The following is a 17,226-nucleotide window of genomic DNA, read 5'->3' on the forward strand; positions in this document are numbered from 1 at the left end:
GCAGCTGCCGGCAGGGCGTTGATGGTGGGGCATTCCGATGGGCAGACGTGGGATCGCTGCGGCGCTGAGCCATTGGGGTATTTTTAGTTCGGGGAGGGAGCTTGCTTCCCTAACTCGCAGCTGGGTGTGGCGTGGGGTTAACTGCGTTAATTAAAGCTGCCTCAGAGGTTCAGGCGCTAAGAAATGGCTCTGGGCCCCCATTATAGTTTTCTGTTACGTAAATTTTTTCACTGTAGAACGAGCTGGAGTTCTGAAAGTGGGGATTTTTGGAACACTGGGCTGACATTGCCAAGAGGGAGGTGCAGGATAGTGCAGAACTAGAAGAAAGACATCTCTAATGCTTTTGTAGGTGAAAACATTTAAGGTATTATGTTGAAATATTTTAACATATGGCAAATTTTCCTTTTTCTGTGATGTCTTTTAGTCTGCTTCCAGTGTATGTCCCTGTCAGCCCTACCAGTAATTTCTGCTGGTTTTTGCAATTCCTCTTTCTTGTTCTCAGCCATTTAAGAGTGTTTGCTCAAAGTTTGGTCATACTTTCAGTATTTTATAGTGGTTTTTCAGTCTGTTAGCACACCACAAAAGGCACTGCTCTCTTTGCTCACTTGCTGCCTGTGGCAGAGATAACTAAATTATCATTCTTTTTTCTTTATTCAGATTTTCTTTGTATATAAGAAACATGAGATTTTATGTAAGAGTTTTTGGTGAAACTGAAGGAGTGTGGTGGGGAGGTGAAGATGCATGTTCTCCCTTTTGTTTGCATGGAATTGTTGCAGAAATGTAGGAACACAGAATCCTGCAAAGCAGAGCTGATGTAGGGAGGACCATTGGGCTGGAAGTGTTGCTGGGAAGAAAGAGTACTGGTTAATCATACTTTAATTTTTTTTAAATTCCTAATTTATTGCTACCCCAGAAATGCTATTTATATTGTTTCCAAATCATTACCGTAGAAAGTACACTATTAAAAGTTTCTTGTAAAAGAGAAACTAAAGTGGATTTTAATTCCACTAATGTGGAGGTAAGAGTGCCTATAATTACCACTGCAGCTTTCACTTGGAAAGGTGTATTTTGATACATGGTAACTTGGGGTCGTTTAAACTTTACTTTAGAAACTTTGTTCTAAAGTTTCTCTGAAAGTTGCTCATATTTGTGGCACAGGATGTGACTCCGTCTTCTCGGGCAAAAAGACCTTCTTTTTTTTTTTTCAATTCCTGAAGTTCAGAACTTACCTAGTAATTGTTAATTGTGAGACTGCTGTTGGGTGAATATTTTTGTTATTTTGATGATTTCTGATAGCAGTTGAATTCTTTCAGGTCTAATCTATTGCATAACCCCCTTAAATACTTTTTTCAGTTCTTGTGAATTTGTGTTGTAGTTTGATGTGTTTGGTTGGTTTTCTTTTTTTTTTTTTTTTTGTGAAACTTGCATTATAAAATTCATGCATTAAAAGTATGGCGGAAGTGTCTAAATTCTCTTTACTCTTGATTTTGCATGAGGTTGATGCTTAGTTTTTAAAACAAACACACCGTGCTGGTGCCACTGTGTGCAAATAACAAACATCTCTGATTATTCCAGGGCTTGCAGGTTTAAGGAGAGGTAAATTTGTTGATGATCAGCCCGTTTTTCTTCAGTTGAGGCAGAAAAGCGTGAGAGCACCTGTGCCAGCTCAGTGACTCCCTGCTGTTCCCAGGCTTTCTTCTCCCTCTGCCTCCAGTACCTTTGGGGAGCTGTGTCCAATCAGTCCCCGCGTGGAGGAGGAGCAGGCAGGAACCTGTTTGTGGTGCTGAGATGGGAGGGTGCAGCTTTCCCTGCTGCCTAATTAGAAAGCTAAGCACTTTTGGTCACCTGCAAGTCAAGCTGCTGGCTATGGAGCAGAGTCTCTTCTGGTAAAACAGCATTTCTGCCTTTGTTTGATCACTGGGCTCACAGCTGGAATGCTCAGGTTGGGGTGGTTGTTATCTTTGTGTGGAAACGTGGCAAGAACCCACGGAGAGTTCAGTGCTGGGGAGGGGTTGTTCCAGGCTGCTTGGCCTGCAGAAACGGATAAAAGGAGTTCTGTAGGGGATGGGTCATGTGGCTGCCACAGAATGGAGTAAATGAAGGAGCTTCCAGCGTGCTGCAGCCAAAAGGAGCAACAAAGTGTGCAAGGCTCTAGTTTTATGCTGACATTTGACAAGAAATACACCAAATTCTGAGTGACATCATCCCTGTGGAGCAGGTCGAAAGCTGACACAGGCAGTAACAGTGCTGCAGCAGAGACTTGGGCTCCCAGTGATGCAGGGGATTGATTTCAGCTGAGAAACAGGGCAGAGCTTACTCTTGGATTTCTCCAGCCTTTTAAGTTGCCTGTGTAACTCGCTCACTGGCAATGGTGAGGTTATAAAAAGAGAGCCAGCTGATGTTGCAATGTAAGCACTGCCCCTGTAGTGGAAAGACTGTCCTTTGGCATGCTCCCTGCTGCTATTTTTACCTATTCCAGTAAGATCTGCCCTTGTGATGTTGAATTACAGGACAGTACCTGGAATAATTTTGTGTTACAAAGTGCTGTATGTGCTGAAGAAAATGTTCAATAAAATTGGGCAGATTGACACAGAGACTGTCTTACACTGAAAAAAACATTTTTTCTTTTGTCAGCACAAATGATACTGTAGCTGTGACTACAAGAGATTCTTTCAGTTTTGTTTGGGTATTTTATGTCTGGCAGAGTTTTTCTTTTTTTAAATTTTGGGTTCCTTTGTATATTGATTATTTTGTCTTTCTCACTTTCTCATGTGGAGACTTTAAATAGGCAGTGTGAGTTTTAAAGATGGGGATTAACAGTGTAGCCCAGGAATCAGTGGAGTATGAGGTTTTTGTCTTAATTTAAAAGGCAAGGTTGATGTTGACTAACTTTTATTTTGGATTTCTGCACACTATAGGAAATTAATATTTTTTCTGGGAGTAAATAAACAGCACTTCCAGTTACAAAATGCTGTATCTATCCAAATATTTGTGGTGGAAACAGGAGCAAACAGCAAGAATGCCCTGACAGTGAGACAGGAGGGTTCAGTGGCACAGGTATCACGTGGAGATGTGTGGCTGCTGAAACATCTGACATTTGTGATTACCTTACCTCATATACACGGTGTATTTTCTAAAATCATCAATCCATAATTCAGAAGTGATTGACAACATGAAACCCAAACCTCGAGCTTTTGTGCTGGCTCCTTGTGCATTTAGGAGTAGGTTTGGGGCAGAATCTTTCCAAGTCTGGGGTTTGACACTGAAGTGTGATGAGTGATGAATTTGTGTGTGTTCAGCATTCCCCTCACAGGCCCCAGCTCCTTCTCCTGCTCCTCAGAGCACCTCAGGTGGAAATTGTGCAGGCAGGAAACTTCCTCCAGGACACAGGGATTGTCTTCTCCCTCTGCTCTGCCATTGCCTTATGTGAACAGTTCTGGTCAGGTTTAATTCAGTCTCACATCTGCAGTAAAGCTGGGCTTTTTGGCAACTCTTATTCCTTAAACCCTTGTGTTTGCCAGTTCTGCTAGCAGATGTTCTTACTGTTTTTTTTTGTCATGTGTCTCTTTCTCTGTAAAGAAAACTAAGTAATTTTTCCTGCCTTACAACTATTGCTTTGGTGGCAGATAGAAATACTGCACCTGCTTCTTCAGCCCATCACACTTGTTTTATGCTGTGCTGTCTCTTCTTGGTTTATGCATGAGATTTCTTTTTCTTGCTGATTTTACTGTAAAAATGCTTTGGGTTTTCATTCTGTGAATGAAATTTCCCCATCAGTTTTCTTTCTTTCCTTTTTTTGTAACATTATCCATCTTAGTTACTCATTGCAGTCTCTTGTATTTGGTTGTAACTAAAGATCTCACCTTTTCCTCTGGTGAGAAAATCAAAATTCCTTCCTTCTCCCTAGTCTCCCTGCTTATCTTTTTCCATGATGGAAGGCATATTTATAGTATTTACAGTGCCACATTCCTTAATGTTTGTTGGAGACAGGTGTGCTAGGTGTAAGCAGGATAAATCCACAGTTCAGACTGTCAGTAAAATTTACTTTTAAAATCACTGAAAATGGCTCAAGGTAGAAGTCCCAAAGCATTCATCTGGTTTCTTGTTAATCTTTGAGAGTTTGCTGTCTTGGTAAAATCGTTGCAGCTTCTTTTTATTTATCAGTTTTAGGTTTTTCCCCATCTACTCTGTCCAGAAAAGGGAATACCTCTAACCAGAAGAGAGCTGGCAATATAAGATCTCTTCTTGATTTTTTTCTTGCATTTTTTAGAAAGACATGAGGAAGCTGAGACTTCTTGGTCTGGAGAAGAGAAAGCTTTGTGGGGGATGATCCTATCAAGTTTTCTTCAGCTTCCCTAGGAGTTCTTCTCCTTACAATTGGTGCTTTTATGCAGATACAGAGAGCCTTCAGAGGCTTGGCTGCTTATTACTGTTTGTTTGTTTTGTCTCCGAGCTTTGTCAACATTTGTGAGTCAGCAAGGTGTTTGTCTGAGTGAGGAACTGACGTGTGAGAAGGGACTATTCAACTCCTATTTAATTTTTACTTCAGTGAGTTTTTAGCTGTAAAAGATTTTTTTCTGATGTTCTGGAATAAGAATGAAATGCTTTTGAGCTGGGTAACGTTTGGTTGTTGTGGACTCTGTGTCTCCTACACTGAAATGATGCATGAAATAATGGGAGGCTGGAAGACCCTGAAGACTCTACAGTAGAAGGAAGGATGTAGAAGGATGATAATGTATCACTGCTGTAATTTTTTGTTGTTTATTTGATATGCAGTGCATGTAGATGTTTGTCTATTAAAATGTAAATATCTTCTGTTTTTTTTGTCTTCCACAGATGATGTGCTTCATCCTTTTGTCATAGGACTTCATTTGCTGAAAGGAAAACTAAAGGTATAAATAACTTTCTCTTGTTATCTTTCCCTTCCTCCTTCTCCTGCCCCATTCTTTCTCTGGAGATTTTTGGACCTTCCCTTCAGGAAGGGAAACTCAGCTCAGCCCCTCTCTGCTTGTATTCTTGCAGTGCTGCTAAAATCCACTTTTTGTTTTTTTGCAAAATGCCACAAAATCAATCTGGAATGACAGTTGTTACAGGATTTGCTTTATCAGAAGTGTGTATTTGACTTAAGCTCTTACTTGAGTCAGTCTCCCTGGATATTTACTTTGCAGGGGAAAAACCCTTCCTCAGTTTAAACCTTCAGCTCTTGATATTTGCCTGTCTTCTCCAAACAGCATTTGCCTTTCCACACAACTGCAAGTCTGTTGGGAATAATCCAGACCTAATGTAAATCTGTCTGTGACATTATCTTCAAACTCTATCTCTGAAACAAAAAGGCTGGTATGGCACTTTGTTAAGTAAATAAAAACCCACCCAAACCAGAACTGTAATTTCATGGGTGTATTTAATAAGATAATGTTAAAATGGAGCATAATTTCTTTTAGAGGCTCTCGGGACAGTAGGTGTTTGACATAGTCTTAAGTATTTTTTGTTGTATACAGTCTTAAATTTTTAAATACAATCTGTTTTTATTTGCCATTTTATTCAGGTTTCTTGGCAAACACAGGTGCATACAAACCATGAAAATAAAGTTGTTACAGCTGTCCAGGAAGGATATATCCAGCTATTCCCAGGTGCCTCTTGTTATAAAATAGAAGGGAAAATCCTTTGTTCATCTCCTCCAGAAGATCTCTCAAGGCCCTCGGTGTCGGTGTCCCTGTGCCCTGCCCTCTGCCCGTCTGGATGATGTTTCCAAGCTCTTGGAATCACGTTATTGACCTCCACGTGGCACGGCAGGCCTGGCACAGAGCCCACATTTCAGCACATCCATTTATTGGCTGCAAGCTGCCCTGGGTGCAGGCAGGGAGCACCTGGGCAGGCTGGGCCGGTGCGTCCTGGTGGATGTACAGATCATTCAGCATTGCCTGGTGCTTTGCAGTGCTGACCAACAGCACCATGCAGGCTCTCTGCACAGTGAGATGTGAGCACAGCTCCCAGCAGCTTCTTTAATAATCCTCAGGCTGTTCCTTCTCTCCAGGCTCTCAATCTGGGGTGTTCTCAGTGCTGCTGTGTTTCCTACATGTGGCCGAGGGAGGACAGAGCCAGGCATTCTTTGTGCTGAGGTTCTCAGTCACTTTTTTGTTTAATCCTTGAGAACTCGTGTGGGAAGGGCATTTGGTGGATTGCTGACATTTGAGTAACTTTTTTTCATCCTTGCTGTAAAGTGGATGAGTTCCAGGCAACTGCAAACACAGTTTGGGGCTTTCAGACTGGGAACAATTGGCATGAGCAAGTGCAGAATGCAAATAGGCACATGGCTGGAAAGGTATGTGCACTTGATTGAGAGATTTGGGGGAGAAAAAAGACTTGCCCAGTGTTTTGACCATGTAAAGAAAGACAAAACACTTGTAGTCCCACTTCTGTCTGCAGTCCAAGGCCCACGTTAAAGAGGTCTCTCTGTAAATCTCCCTTTGGAGGATTCTCCTGCCAGAATTTAACATTATGGCACAGAAAGAAGTGTGAGTGATAGGACTGTCACATGATGTGATCCTGATACAATCAGCTATAAAAAGCAGTATTCAGTGCTTTTTGTTTCTAGTGATGAGTTTGAGTTTACTGAATTAAAAAAGGAGCACAACTTAAATATCACTTCAGCTTTAATAGTCTTCATCATGTTAAGAGCACATTAAATTAAAAATTATTAAATATTATACTAGAAAGAAAAGGAAATTTTATTCCATGACAGAGTTCTGGTGCTTTCTAAGCAAAACTTGTACAAAATCTATGAGCACTTTCCTTGTTTGCTTTTTCCTTTCCTACTGTTTCAATAGCAATTCCATAAACTTCGTTGTGAATCTATGTAAACTCTGCAGCTGTACTTAAATCCAGTTTAGAAACACTAACTGATTAGAAACACCTGCTGCATTTTACTTTTCACCTGGGATTGGTTTTTTGCTTTGGGAAAGGCAAAGCTTTGGATTCTGTATCCCTCTTTTAGATACAGGGTGTTCAGTGCTGCTGTTTCTCTAATATAGGAATTGTGGCTTTGTAGGGAAACTCAGAGATCACATTTGAATTTCATGGACATATCATGTGGAAGAAAATGTGTGACTGACATGGAATGCTCTGTGTGGAAAGGACAAACCAAACAGATGTTCCTGGGATCTGTCTGGGAAAAGTAGCCCCAAGCTGTTATAGCCAACAGGGAGCAGGCACAGGGTGGCCAAAGGTGCAGATTGTTTTGGTGACAAATTCCTACTAAGCAGAGCCCAAAGTACAGCCTGCTGCAGCCAGGGAGTCTGACTTGGTTTGTGCTTACTAGCCAGAGTTTTTATCTGACAGCAGCTTTTAAATACAAAAAGATATTAATCTTGAATGAATAATAAATGAATAAGTCTAAAATGAATAAGTCTGAAAGCAGGTTGAGAGTTGTGTTGCTTATGTCCTCCTTACTGTAGGGCCCACTTGTTAGAAAACCAATGTTATTTTTTTCCTGAAGGCTGAAGTAGTGACTAAAACCAGATTACTTCTGATAAATAAAGAAAAAGAGCAGAGAGGATACTTCCAAGATCAGAACAGCAGAGGCAGAAATTCAGTGTGTTTCTGTTGGTTTTTGTTCTGTTTGTTTTTTTTTTCCCTGAACACTGACATTTCCTTCTGTTAATTTTTAATTTTTGTCAGTTATCTAATGGAGGAATTTGTTTTTTGGCATTGATCTCTTAAAATGAAGGACACATGAAGGGAAAGCACCAGCCTTGTAGATGTGAGAGGGATCTGCCTGGGTTCGTCAGTTGTCTAATGGAGGAATTTATTTTTTTGGCATTGATCTCTTAAAATGAAGGACACATGAAGGGAAAGCACCAGCCTTGTAGATGTGAGAGGGATCTGCCTGGGTTGTTAGGCTGATCCCAACTCATGCCCTGCATTCATATTTCCATAGATCACAGCTTTATTAATATAGGAATGGGTCCATATTTATCCTATGCTGCTCTGAAAAGCTACTTGTAAAAAATGCTGCTATAGATCACAACAGAGATTTGTCTGGTTTGAATGTCTGTTTTTCCCCTGCAGATAGTTAGTCACCCAAGCAATACTGGATTAATTAATTGCTGTGTGGGAGAAGAAAAGGCTACAGTTAAATGGATCATTGATCTTTTTGTGTCAGAGATGAAAACTTTGCTTCTGACCAGCTTTTCAAGCTTCTATTTACTGACAAAAGTGTGCAGTTTGTAATGGATTCTGGACTTTGTTCTGTGCTGTTCTGTGTTTGTAGGTGTATTCCATGAAACATGAAATTCCATGAATTAGTGTGGATAAAAATGGCAGTGCCTGTGTGCTGGAAGGGGGAACTGTTTTGATGTGTTTTTAAAAGCTTTGGGTGTTTGTTCCAGAAAAAAAAGTAAGGACAAAGTACCTAAACTTTGGAGTGAGCGTTCAGCTTTGTAACATGTGAACTTTCAGCCTCATTCAGTGCCAGTTTGGGCATTTCTTAGGGAGGGAGACTGAAACTTTCAACGGTTCAGACCAGCAATTTGTCCTGCTCATGGGAAAAGTCAGAGTAGCTTCCAATATCTTTTGAGCTGGAATGAATGACATGAATGTATTGATTATATATGAGTGACTGATCTCCAGGAATTTGTTCCTGTCAGATGTGCACATTCCAGAGCTGTTCCCTGCTTTTGGTTTAATGCTTGTTCCAGTGATTCATTAGCAGAATCTGTAATGTGTGCAAAAAGCACTAATGAAAAGTGCAGCCGTGGTCACAGTGTGCAGAACTCTGGGGGACTTGCAGCAGTAAATGACATTACTTTTGTGCTTAGGCTGAACATTTAATATGAAACCAATCAGTATCAGTTTCCCAGCAGTCCTGGATCTAGAAGGGGACTGATGTACTTTAATATCTTAAAATATTCTTCGAATGCTGCTGTTGCAGTTTGTCAGTTAGAGAAAGGCTGTTTGAAGTCATTTTCATGAAAGTGATGAGATTCATGAAGAAAAGATTTAAAGAAAATTTTTAGAAATATACATGAAAACATCCAGCTGGCAGTGGATTATTTGAGCATGGTATAACATAAATCCAGTATCTGGTAACGATTATGTTTCAGAAATATGCTTGTAATTAATTTAAAGAGAGAAAAGCAATTTTTTTCTGGAAGAGACAAACCTAAGAAGAATATAGTTATGAAGGCATCATTGTAAAATCTTTTCTCCTTTATTTTAAATTAAATTTATCTTTAGAACAGTTTCATACATGTTTTCACTGGAGTGAATTGGTGTGGATGTTGGGGATGCTGAGTGTAGTGTGTAAAAATGCCTTTAATGGATTACTGCTTGGAACAAAATACCCAAGGTGAATAAAACTGCTGCCAGGGCCCAGGTTACAGGACCCTGCAGGGTGGGCTGTGCTCTGCACATGAATTACCTGTTCAGGTGGACTCAGACCTGTGGCCAGAGGTGTTCTCCCTGCTTTGTGTTCTGCTGTTGTGCCCATTCAGGGTTCTGAGTGAGGCAGACATGGTGTGTGGATGTGCAGGGTTAGGCTGTGTCATTAAATGCTATTTCTGTCAGCCCTAAGCTGGTCACTTAGGTGCCATGTTAATGCTCTTCTCTCCTACCTGCGCATGCAGTGAGCTGCTGCAGTTCCAAGGGGATGGTTTTGTATAGATTTATACAAAATAAATATTATTTATAGATTCATACAAATATTTATATATTTGTACATAATTGATATTTGAAGCTAGCTTTCTTTGCACTGGAGGGCAGAAGAAAAGTGTAAGAAATTTAGAAATCACCTCCTAAGTAGCAGCTTTTCTGACTGTTCTTCCATGTTAAAAATCTGGAATAAGGCTTGAGAAGTGAACCTGGCTGCCCATGCTCTGCCAGAATTTGTGTGTTTTCAACCAGACTGTTCATGGCCCGGGTCAAGAGGTGTTTATGGGGCCTTGGAACCTCTGGCACCCTCAGAGGGCTGGCTCTGAATAGCTGCAAGAGTCAGCAGCAGGACAGTTTGGGTTTCTTCAACAAGCTCCACCTTTCCAGCTGCCAGCCCTTGTACAGTGGATGCCAGAGCAGGTTTAGCAACTTTCCAGCAGGGATTCCCTGTCTCTCCCCAGGAGACTGTGAAGATCTGTTAAACTTCCCTTTCTTCTCCCCTGCCCCTGCACCCTCAGGCACTTGGCAGGTTTTTGCCAGCTCCAGGCCAGGTGTGACCTCTGTTCTCATCTTGTGCCTTCGGTGCTGGTTCCTCCCCGAGTGCCCGAGCAGCACCCAGAGCCCTGAGGTTCGGGAGGAGAGCTGAGGATGGTGTGTGTGGTACATCCATTTCCTAGGGAAAGAACTCAACACCTGTGAGCAAATCCAGCCTGCCAGGGACTGAATCCTCAGCCAAAAGAGATGGCAAAACCCCAGAGATGGCAAGAGAGAGCAGGGCGCTGCTGGGAGGGAGGACTGCGCCAGACATGGCCAGTTCTGAGACTGTCCAGCACTTCCTGAGGCAAAGATCCTGGGAGAGAAGGATGCAAATGCCTAATTAAAGATAGAACTGACATTTGGATCTACAGAAGGCTGAGAGCAGTTGCTGTCTGTGTTTTTCTGTGTGTGCAAGAACCTTAAAATACATTGCTGTGATCTTCCCTGGTAGGCTGAGCCTCAGTGTGCAGGGTTTGGGGGAGAGAACACCCCGAGAGCAGGGAAGTCACTTTTTGGGTACGAAGCTTATCTTTTGTCAAAATGCAAGTTTGAATTCTTTGTCATTTCCTGCTTTCTCTGGAATTTTCCAGGAAATGTTGGCAGCATATCAAAATATTAAATATGAGGGCTGTAATGTTGGGGTGTTGTCAACTTCTGTCAGCAGGGACAAGGAGGTTTTGATGGCTGTCCTGCTATTCCTTAGCTCAGCTCAGCAGAAAAATCAAGTTGAGCTCCTCGTTTTGTTTAGTCTCATCTGTTACCTGGAAGGGGGAAACAAGGGATTTTCCCATAGGGGATAAGTTAAGAGAAGCTCTCTGGGTTTCATCACTCCCCTCTTATCTAAGTTTATCTCAGTTTTTATTGCTGCCATCTCAGTAGTTACTCTTTCAGCCATGTGCATTATGTGGGTGTTGTAACTGAACATAACTTGTTTTTCACCTTTCTGGTGCCTAGGAATTGTGAGGTGTTGTAGATGCTTATGTGTGGTGAACTTGGTAGTATTCCTCAATTTTATCTCTCATTTTTCAGAATGTCTCAGTGTCTTCCTATTCCTTATTCCCTTTTTACATCAGATACAAAACTCTTGTCATTTATGTGCCATGGATTTAAAAATTAAAAAAATCAAGTATCTCAATCCTGTTAGATGGCATGGAGTTTAAATCTTACTGACATTTAAACATTTTGAACCTTTGGACAACTGGACCTGCAGAGCTGATGGATTGAGGAGTGCCAGGGATTGGCAGGAGGGAAGGTGAGGCTGTGTTGGCAGTGTGTGCCTTGTCAGTGAAGGAGATATTCAGGAACTCAAAGTTCCCTTTGAGGCTGAGGGTTCTGCTGCTCTGGGCTTTGCATGTGGTGGTAATGACTTCACCTAAACCAAACCTTTCTCTGGAACTTTGTTGTTACATTTCCTTTCTGGCTGCTGGTCAGATCTGGCTTGAGGTCTGGACCAAAGGTACTTGTAAATCTGCTGTGGTTTTTCAGAGCTGTGAAGGAAAACACTGAAATTCAGCTTATCCTTGTGGGCACCCCAGAATGGACAATTAACGTTAGTGGAGGTCTTTATCCAAGAATTTCATTGTTTTAACTCTTCAACTGAAACAAACACTGTTGGCTTTTCTCTGACATAAACATGAGGAAATGTATTGGAGGGTTCAAATAATTTGCAACAGAGGAGGTGCAGGACCACACATGAAATGAGACTTGAGCAGCTGCTGACAGGTGTTCAGTCAGTGTTGGGTGTTCTGAATCAGGTTGTTTGATTTCAGTACTGGCTTTGGTTTTGCCTAATTTTGAAGAGGATGCTTGAGTATAATTTGGGGTTCAAGGTGCGTTGCAGTTGGGGTAGCTGTGGAAAAAATCCAGTGATACCTTTTTCTTTGTGTGTGCAGAAATGTGTGCTGGTTTGGAAGTGTGCAGGGGAGGAGGTTGTTGGTGTCCTTGCACTGGAAGATGTTTGTAAAATCATAAAATGATTTGGGTTGGAAGGGACCTCAAAGCTCATCCAGGGACACCTTCCACTGTCCCAGGCTGCTCCAAGCCCCAGTGTCCAACCTGGCCTTGGGCACTGCCAGGGATCCAGGGGCAGCCACAGCTGCTCTGGGCACCCTGTGCCAGGGCCTGCCCACCTCACAGGGGTGATATTTCCCAATATCCCATCTAAACCTACTCCTTGTCAGTTTGAAGCCATTCCCTGTATCCTGTTAATTGTGAATAATCCCTCTCCATTTTCTTGTTGGCTCCCTTCAGGTACTGGAGGGTTTCAGCTGGGTCACCCTGGAGCCTTCTCTTTGCCAGGCTGAACAATCCCAGTTGTCCCAGGTTTATTTGTGCTGAAGTATAACTGAGCATAGTGGGTGTGAGGGTTGAGAAAATTTTTTTGCTGTTGCACACAATGTAAACTGTATTAGTATTAAAAAACCCCACAGATAACTAAAGCCTCAAAATCAGTGATAAAAATAGATTGCTTAATTAATTCTTTTTATTGTAACTCCTGTTGAGTCTCTTTTCTTAATAGTCTGGGCTAATGCTTGTGTGGCATATCTGGTTTTCAGGACTGCTGTGCTGGCCTCCTACAGAGCTCTTTATTCTGGTGACCAGGGAGGGTCAGGCTGGAGCTCGGGGGAAGGTTCTACCCCAGAGGCTGCTGGGCACTGCCCAGGCTGCCCAGGGAATGGGCACAGCCCCGAGGCTGCCAGAGCTCCAGGAACACTCCCAGGGGTGCCCAGGGTGGGATTGTTGGGGTGTCTGTGCAGGGCTGGGCTGGGTGATTGTGTGGGTCCCTTCCAGTCCAGGCTATTCTCTGATTCTATAGTCTGACCACCTTCCCTCAGGCACTAATTATGTAGATTACCCTGCCGGGGAAGTGCTCTGTGCCCCTGAGGTGCAGTGGGAGGAGTTACACATCTATTCCTGCTCTGATTGTGTGTGGAAAGTGAAATGCTTTCAGGAGCCATGCTGGTTGTGCAGCTGTGGCTGAGCTGTACCCTGCACATGCGGCTTGATCACCTCCCAAGGCAGGGCAGCTTCAGATGCTTCCAGGAAAGGCTGAGGTTTGCTGTGTGAGGAGGAGACAGCAGCCCCCAGAGGGAGGGCCGTGGCCATTTCCCTGACTCTCCCTATCTTCCTTAGGCCGCACCAATGGAGCACATCCAGGGAGCTTGGAAGACCATCAGTAATGGGTTTGGGCTGAAGGATTCTGTCTTTGATGGCCCCAACTGCATCTCCCCCACCATCGTGCAGCAGTTTGGGTACCAGCGCCGGGCGTCCGACGACGGTAAAATCTCGGATACGTCCAAAACCAGCAACACCATCCGCGTCTTCCTGCCCAACAAGCAGCGCACTGTGGTGAGTCTGTGCTGCCTGCAGCTCACAAATGCTGTCCTGCTCCTACTGCTGCCACTGGGGTGTGGATCTGGCACCAGAAATGCCCTCCTTCAAAAGGGTCTTACTGGGATTGAGTGATGGTCAGCAGTTGGTTGGTTTTAGAGGATGTGTTTTATTTTAAACATGTGCTGTATCTGTATTTTGAGAAGCTCTATTGCTCTGCCTCAATGCTGTGAATTTTCTAAAAAACATGAGCATATTCCACATGAAAAGTCATTGTTGGCTGACCTAAACAATGATGCCTGCATGACACTCCTGTCATTTTCCTTGCTTGGATGCCCACAGTGAAGTGTGGGGGTTAAAGCTGAAGTGAAACTTGTTGAGGGAACACTTCTGTTCAGTTTCTTGGAGCTTAGTGTACCTAATAATAGTCTTACCCAAAGTTTCCTGAAATCTAAATTAAGCCTTTTTCTGTACTTGAGGTAGCTCCATTTGACTGCATTTATATTGCTTCTGTAGGCTGCCTACTTGTGTAAAATCCTGTTTCATAGAAACTCAGTCATTGTAAGAAACTGAGAAGTTATAAAATGGCTTCGGAATGTCCTTTGCAAGAGTGCACTTTGTGCAGTTCTCATGGAATTTCTTAAAATAAGAAAACAGTCTTCCACTCTTGGAAAGCTTGAAGAAATCGTGCTGCAGTGTGAAAATGTTGTGTTGGTTTTTCCCTTTGGTGGCAGGTGAACGTGCGGAATGGGATGACCTTGCATGACTGTCTCATGAAGGCACTGAAGGTCAGGGGTCTGCAGCCAGAGTGCTGCGCTGTTTTTCGACTTCTGGCTGAACCGAAAGGGTAAGAGTGAAACTTCCTCCCAGAGAGTGTAAAAATCTTGGGTTTGGAATAGCCCAAGTAATGTTTTCTTCCCCTCTGGTTAATTTCTTTTAAAGCAGTTTGGTTGTGAACACTTTATGTTGCTTTTTTTGCTGTCTTCTAGGGTAACTGTGTCAGCTTCCTGTGTATTGGCAATTTCAGTCTTGTTTTAAAGCTAAATATTGAAAAGAATTAAAATGGAGAGATTCACTCGAGTGCTTACAGCCCCTTAGTGAGGGTTTTGCCATGCTCTAGATGAAGTGATGCCTTCCTTCATCTTTGAGGTGCATTTCTGAGCTGCCTTTGTAGTTGGTAAATTCGGTGTCAGTGGTTCTTAGCCCACTTCCCTGAACAGTTCTTTGTGCTCGGTTTGAAGGCTCTGCATTCCTCTACAGCTTCCCAGTGTTTGGATTTCAGTCTCACTTCAGATATTCCTTATTTATTTGCGGGACTGGGGATGCTGCTATTAAATACCAATTGATTGTTTTACAAGCTGAGGAGTGAAGGTATCTCATGGAGTTAATGCACATAACTTCACACCTCCTCAGGCTTGGCCTTAAAGCCCCCTGCAGCCTCAGGCAGTTGTGGGGTTACATCTCAGAACAGCTGAGGCCATTCTGGGGTCACCAGTCCCTGCCCAAGCACCTGATAATGGCTTTTGTGTCACTGAGGGTGTCACTCATAATTTCTGTTACATTTATAAGGGTATTTCTGTGACTCCATTAAGGCTTCCAGGTCAGCTTTATGTCAAATATTTTATAAAGAAATAACATGTTAAAAATTAGCAGAAGAGGTGACTTGCAATATATTCTGATTTTTTGAGTGAAAGACACTGAGATCTATCTAGCTCGCTCTAAGAGGTTAGCCATGCTTGTTTTGTGTATTTGGTTTCAGTTTACTCAAGAAAACTCACCAGACATAATTGTTGATGAGGCCAGACATCCCCAGAGTGAGTCTGTTGTCCCCATTTTCTGTTCCAGAAAGAAAGTGCGTTTGGATTGGAACACAGATGCTGCCTCCCTGATTGGAGAGGAGCTGCGAGTGGACTTCCTCGACCATGTCCCACTCACCACACACAATTTTGTAAGCTTTTCCTGCTCTGTATTCTTCTGAGAATTTTATCTGTTGAACCACAGATTTGACCAAAGGATGTTTTGGGCATTAGACAGCTTTTGGCGTTCTGGACACAGGGATTTTCAGAAGTTGTGGTTGATTCCTTCACCCCGTTCCCCACAAATTGCATTCCCTAAATATCAATTTGCAGTGAAATGCCAGAATTGTGTTTATTACCCTGGTGATCCCCCCGTGTCACAGACTGGCAAAAGCTCACATTGTGCATGTTCTTTACAGGTCTGATGCGTGCCATTTTTATTTGACATAAATACATGTGTCTGTAACTGGTAGGATACCCATGTCTTTAAAGTCCAGAAAAGGGAGAAAATTTACATTTGCAGTCTCTAGCTCATCAGTCAAAAGAGGTTGGATAAGTTCAGCAGCTTTATTGGACTGATTGTCTAATACTTATTATTTGTACTGGATATTCAGAGGTGCTGTTAATTCTGCAGGTCATGACATTATTTTGTGAGCTAATGCTGCCTTGTTATCTGACAAGAGTGTTCTATGGGGGAATGAAAGGCTTTACTTTGTAGTTCCTTCTCAAAAATGGATTATTTATTCCACACAAAACAAATAAGTAGAAGGTGGTTTTGCACTTGGTGGGTTTTTTAATTTTTAAAAATTATTTTTTTTACAAAGAGATAATGCCCAACTCTAACAGTTTTACCTTGCATTATTGTCTTCTCCCTGGGAAAGGAACTCTGTTCCCATATTTTAGCTTTTTTCTTGTTTTGTTCTAGAAATACATTGTGGTAATCCTAAATCCTAAAGCATTGTCATTTACATCCATTAGAAAGGTTAGGATTGATTTACAAAACCTGAAAGTCACTTTGCTTCTACATTACATTTAAAAAAAACTACAGAAAATGTCACCTGCAGTTGGTCAGCAGAAAATGAATATTTTCCTCCAGGTCTGGAAGAAGCTGAAATTTGGAGCCTTCCCTTCCAGTAGGCTCTGGAAGAAGAAACCCCTTGGTTCATTTTAATATTTTTTTGTACTTCAGAAGCTTTAAAAAAAACGAAAGTAGGCTGCCATTTAAAGAAGTACAGATGCCTTCTATTGTTTTGATTACTAAGAAATATATTTCTCATGCAAAGGATATTGGTTAGTCATAAATCCCAAGAGTTTTGGCTAATAAAAGAATGAGGTGGGTCTTCCAGTCTGATCCTCTTTCATCTCTTTGGTGCTACTGAAAACAAACAAAACCCCCAGCTCTTGGCTCACACAGCTCTGTCACCTTGCTGAGCAAAAATTTGCTTTTGCATTTGACAGAACACTTGTCCTTTTTTTTTTCCTTTTTTGTTTGTTTTCTTGAGTGTTTCTAAACTTTGCAGGTTTCCAACCAAACTGGAAATCTGTGATAGAATATTTGAGTGTGGTTTTAAGCTCAGTAGCAGCCTGGGGGCTCTGACAGCATTTTAGCATGGTTATTTCTGTCGGGCTCTGAAGATCCAAATCTCAATTCATGAAGAGTTAATTAGCTGGGATTAATCACTGGCTGTGTTTTCCAGGCTCGGAAGACATTTCTGAAGCTTGCCTTCTGTGACATCTGCCAGAAGTTCCTGCTCAATGGCTTTCGCTGTCAGACGTGTGGCTACAAATTCCACGAGCACTGCAGCACCAAGGTGCCAACCATGTGTGTGGACTGGAGCAACATCAGGCAGCTCTTGTAAGGACTGCTCCTTTCTAATGGCAGCAGCAATTCTGGCTGACAGCTGGTTTTGTGTCT

General features: G+C 42.3%; 1 protein-coding gene across 5 annotated transcripts in view; it reads left to right on the plus strand.

Moving 5' to 3' along the window:
* RAF1 (Raf-1 proto-oncogene, serine/threonine kinase) overlaps nucleotides 1-17,226 on the plus strand; it is a 63,063-nt gene that overhangs the window by 29,802 nt on the left and 16,035 nt on the right. For all 5 annotated transcript variants that reach the window (XM_041427539.1, XM_041427538.1, XM_041427540.1 and 2 more), the window contains exons 2-6: nucleotides 4,837-4,892; nucleotides 13,318-13,533; nucleotides 14,250-14,362; nucleotides 15,361-15,463; nucleotides 17,009-17,166. In XM_041427539.1, coding sequence (XP_041283473.1) covers nucleotides 13,327-13,533; nucleotides 14,250-14,362; nucleotides 15,361-15,463; nucleotides 17,009-17,166 — 581 coding nt within the window. In that variant the 5' untranslated portion in view covers nucleotides 4,837-4,892; nucleotides 13,318-13,326. The remainder of the gene's footprint in view (nucleotides 1-4,836; nucleotides 4,893-13,317; nucleotides 13,534-14,249; nucleotides 14,363-15,360; nucleotides 15,464-17,008; nucleotides 17,167-17,226) is intronic.

Source organism: Onychostruthus taczanowskii, unplaced genomic scaffold, assembly GCF_017590055.1.
Source record: "Onychostruthus taczanowskii isolate IOZ18803 unplaced genomic scaffold, ASM1759005v1 scaffold116, whole genome shotgun sequence".
Taxonomy (NCBI): Eukaryota; Metazoa; Chordata; class Aves; order Passeriformes; family Passeridae; genus Onychostruthus; species Onychostruthus taczanowskii.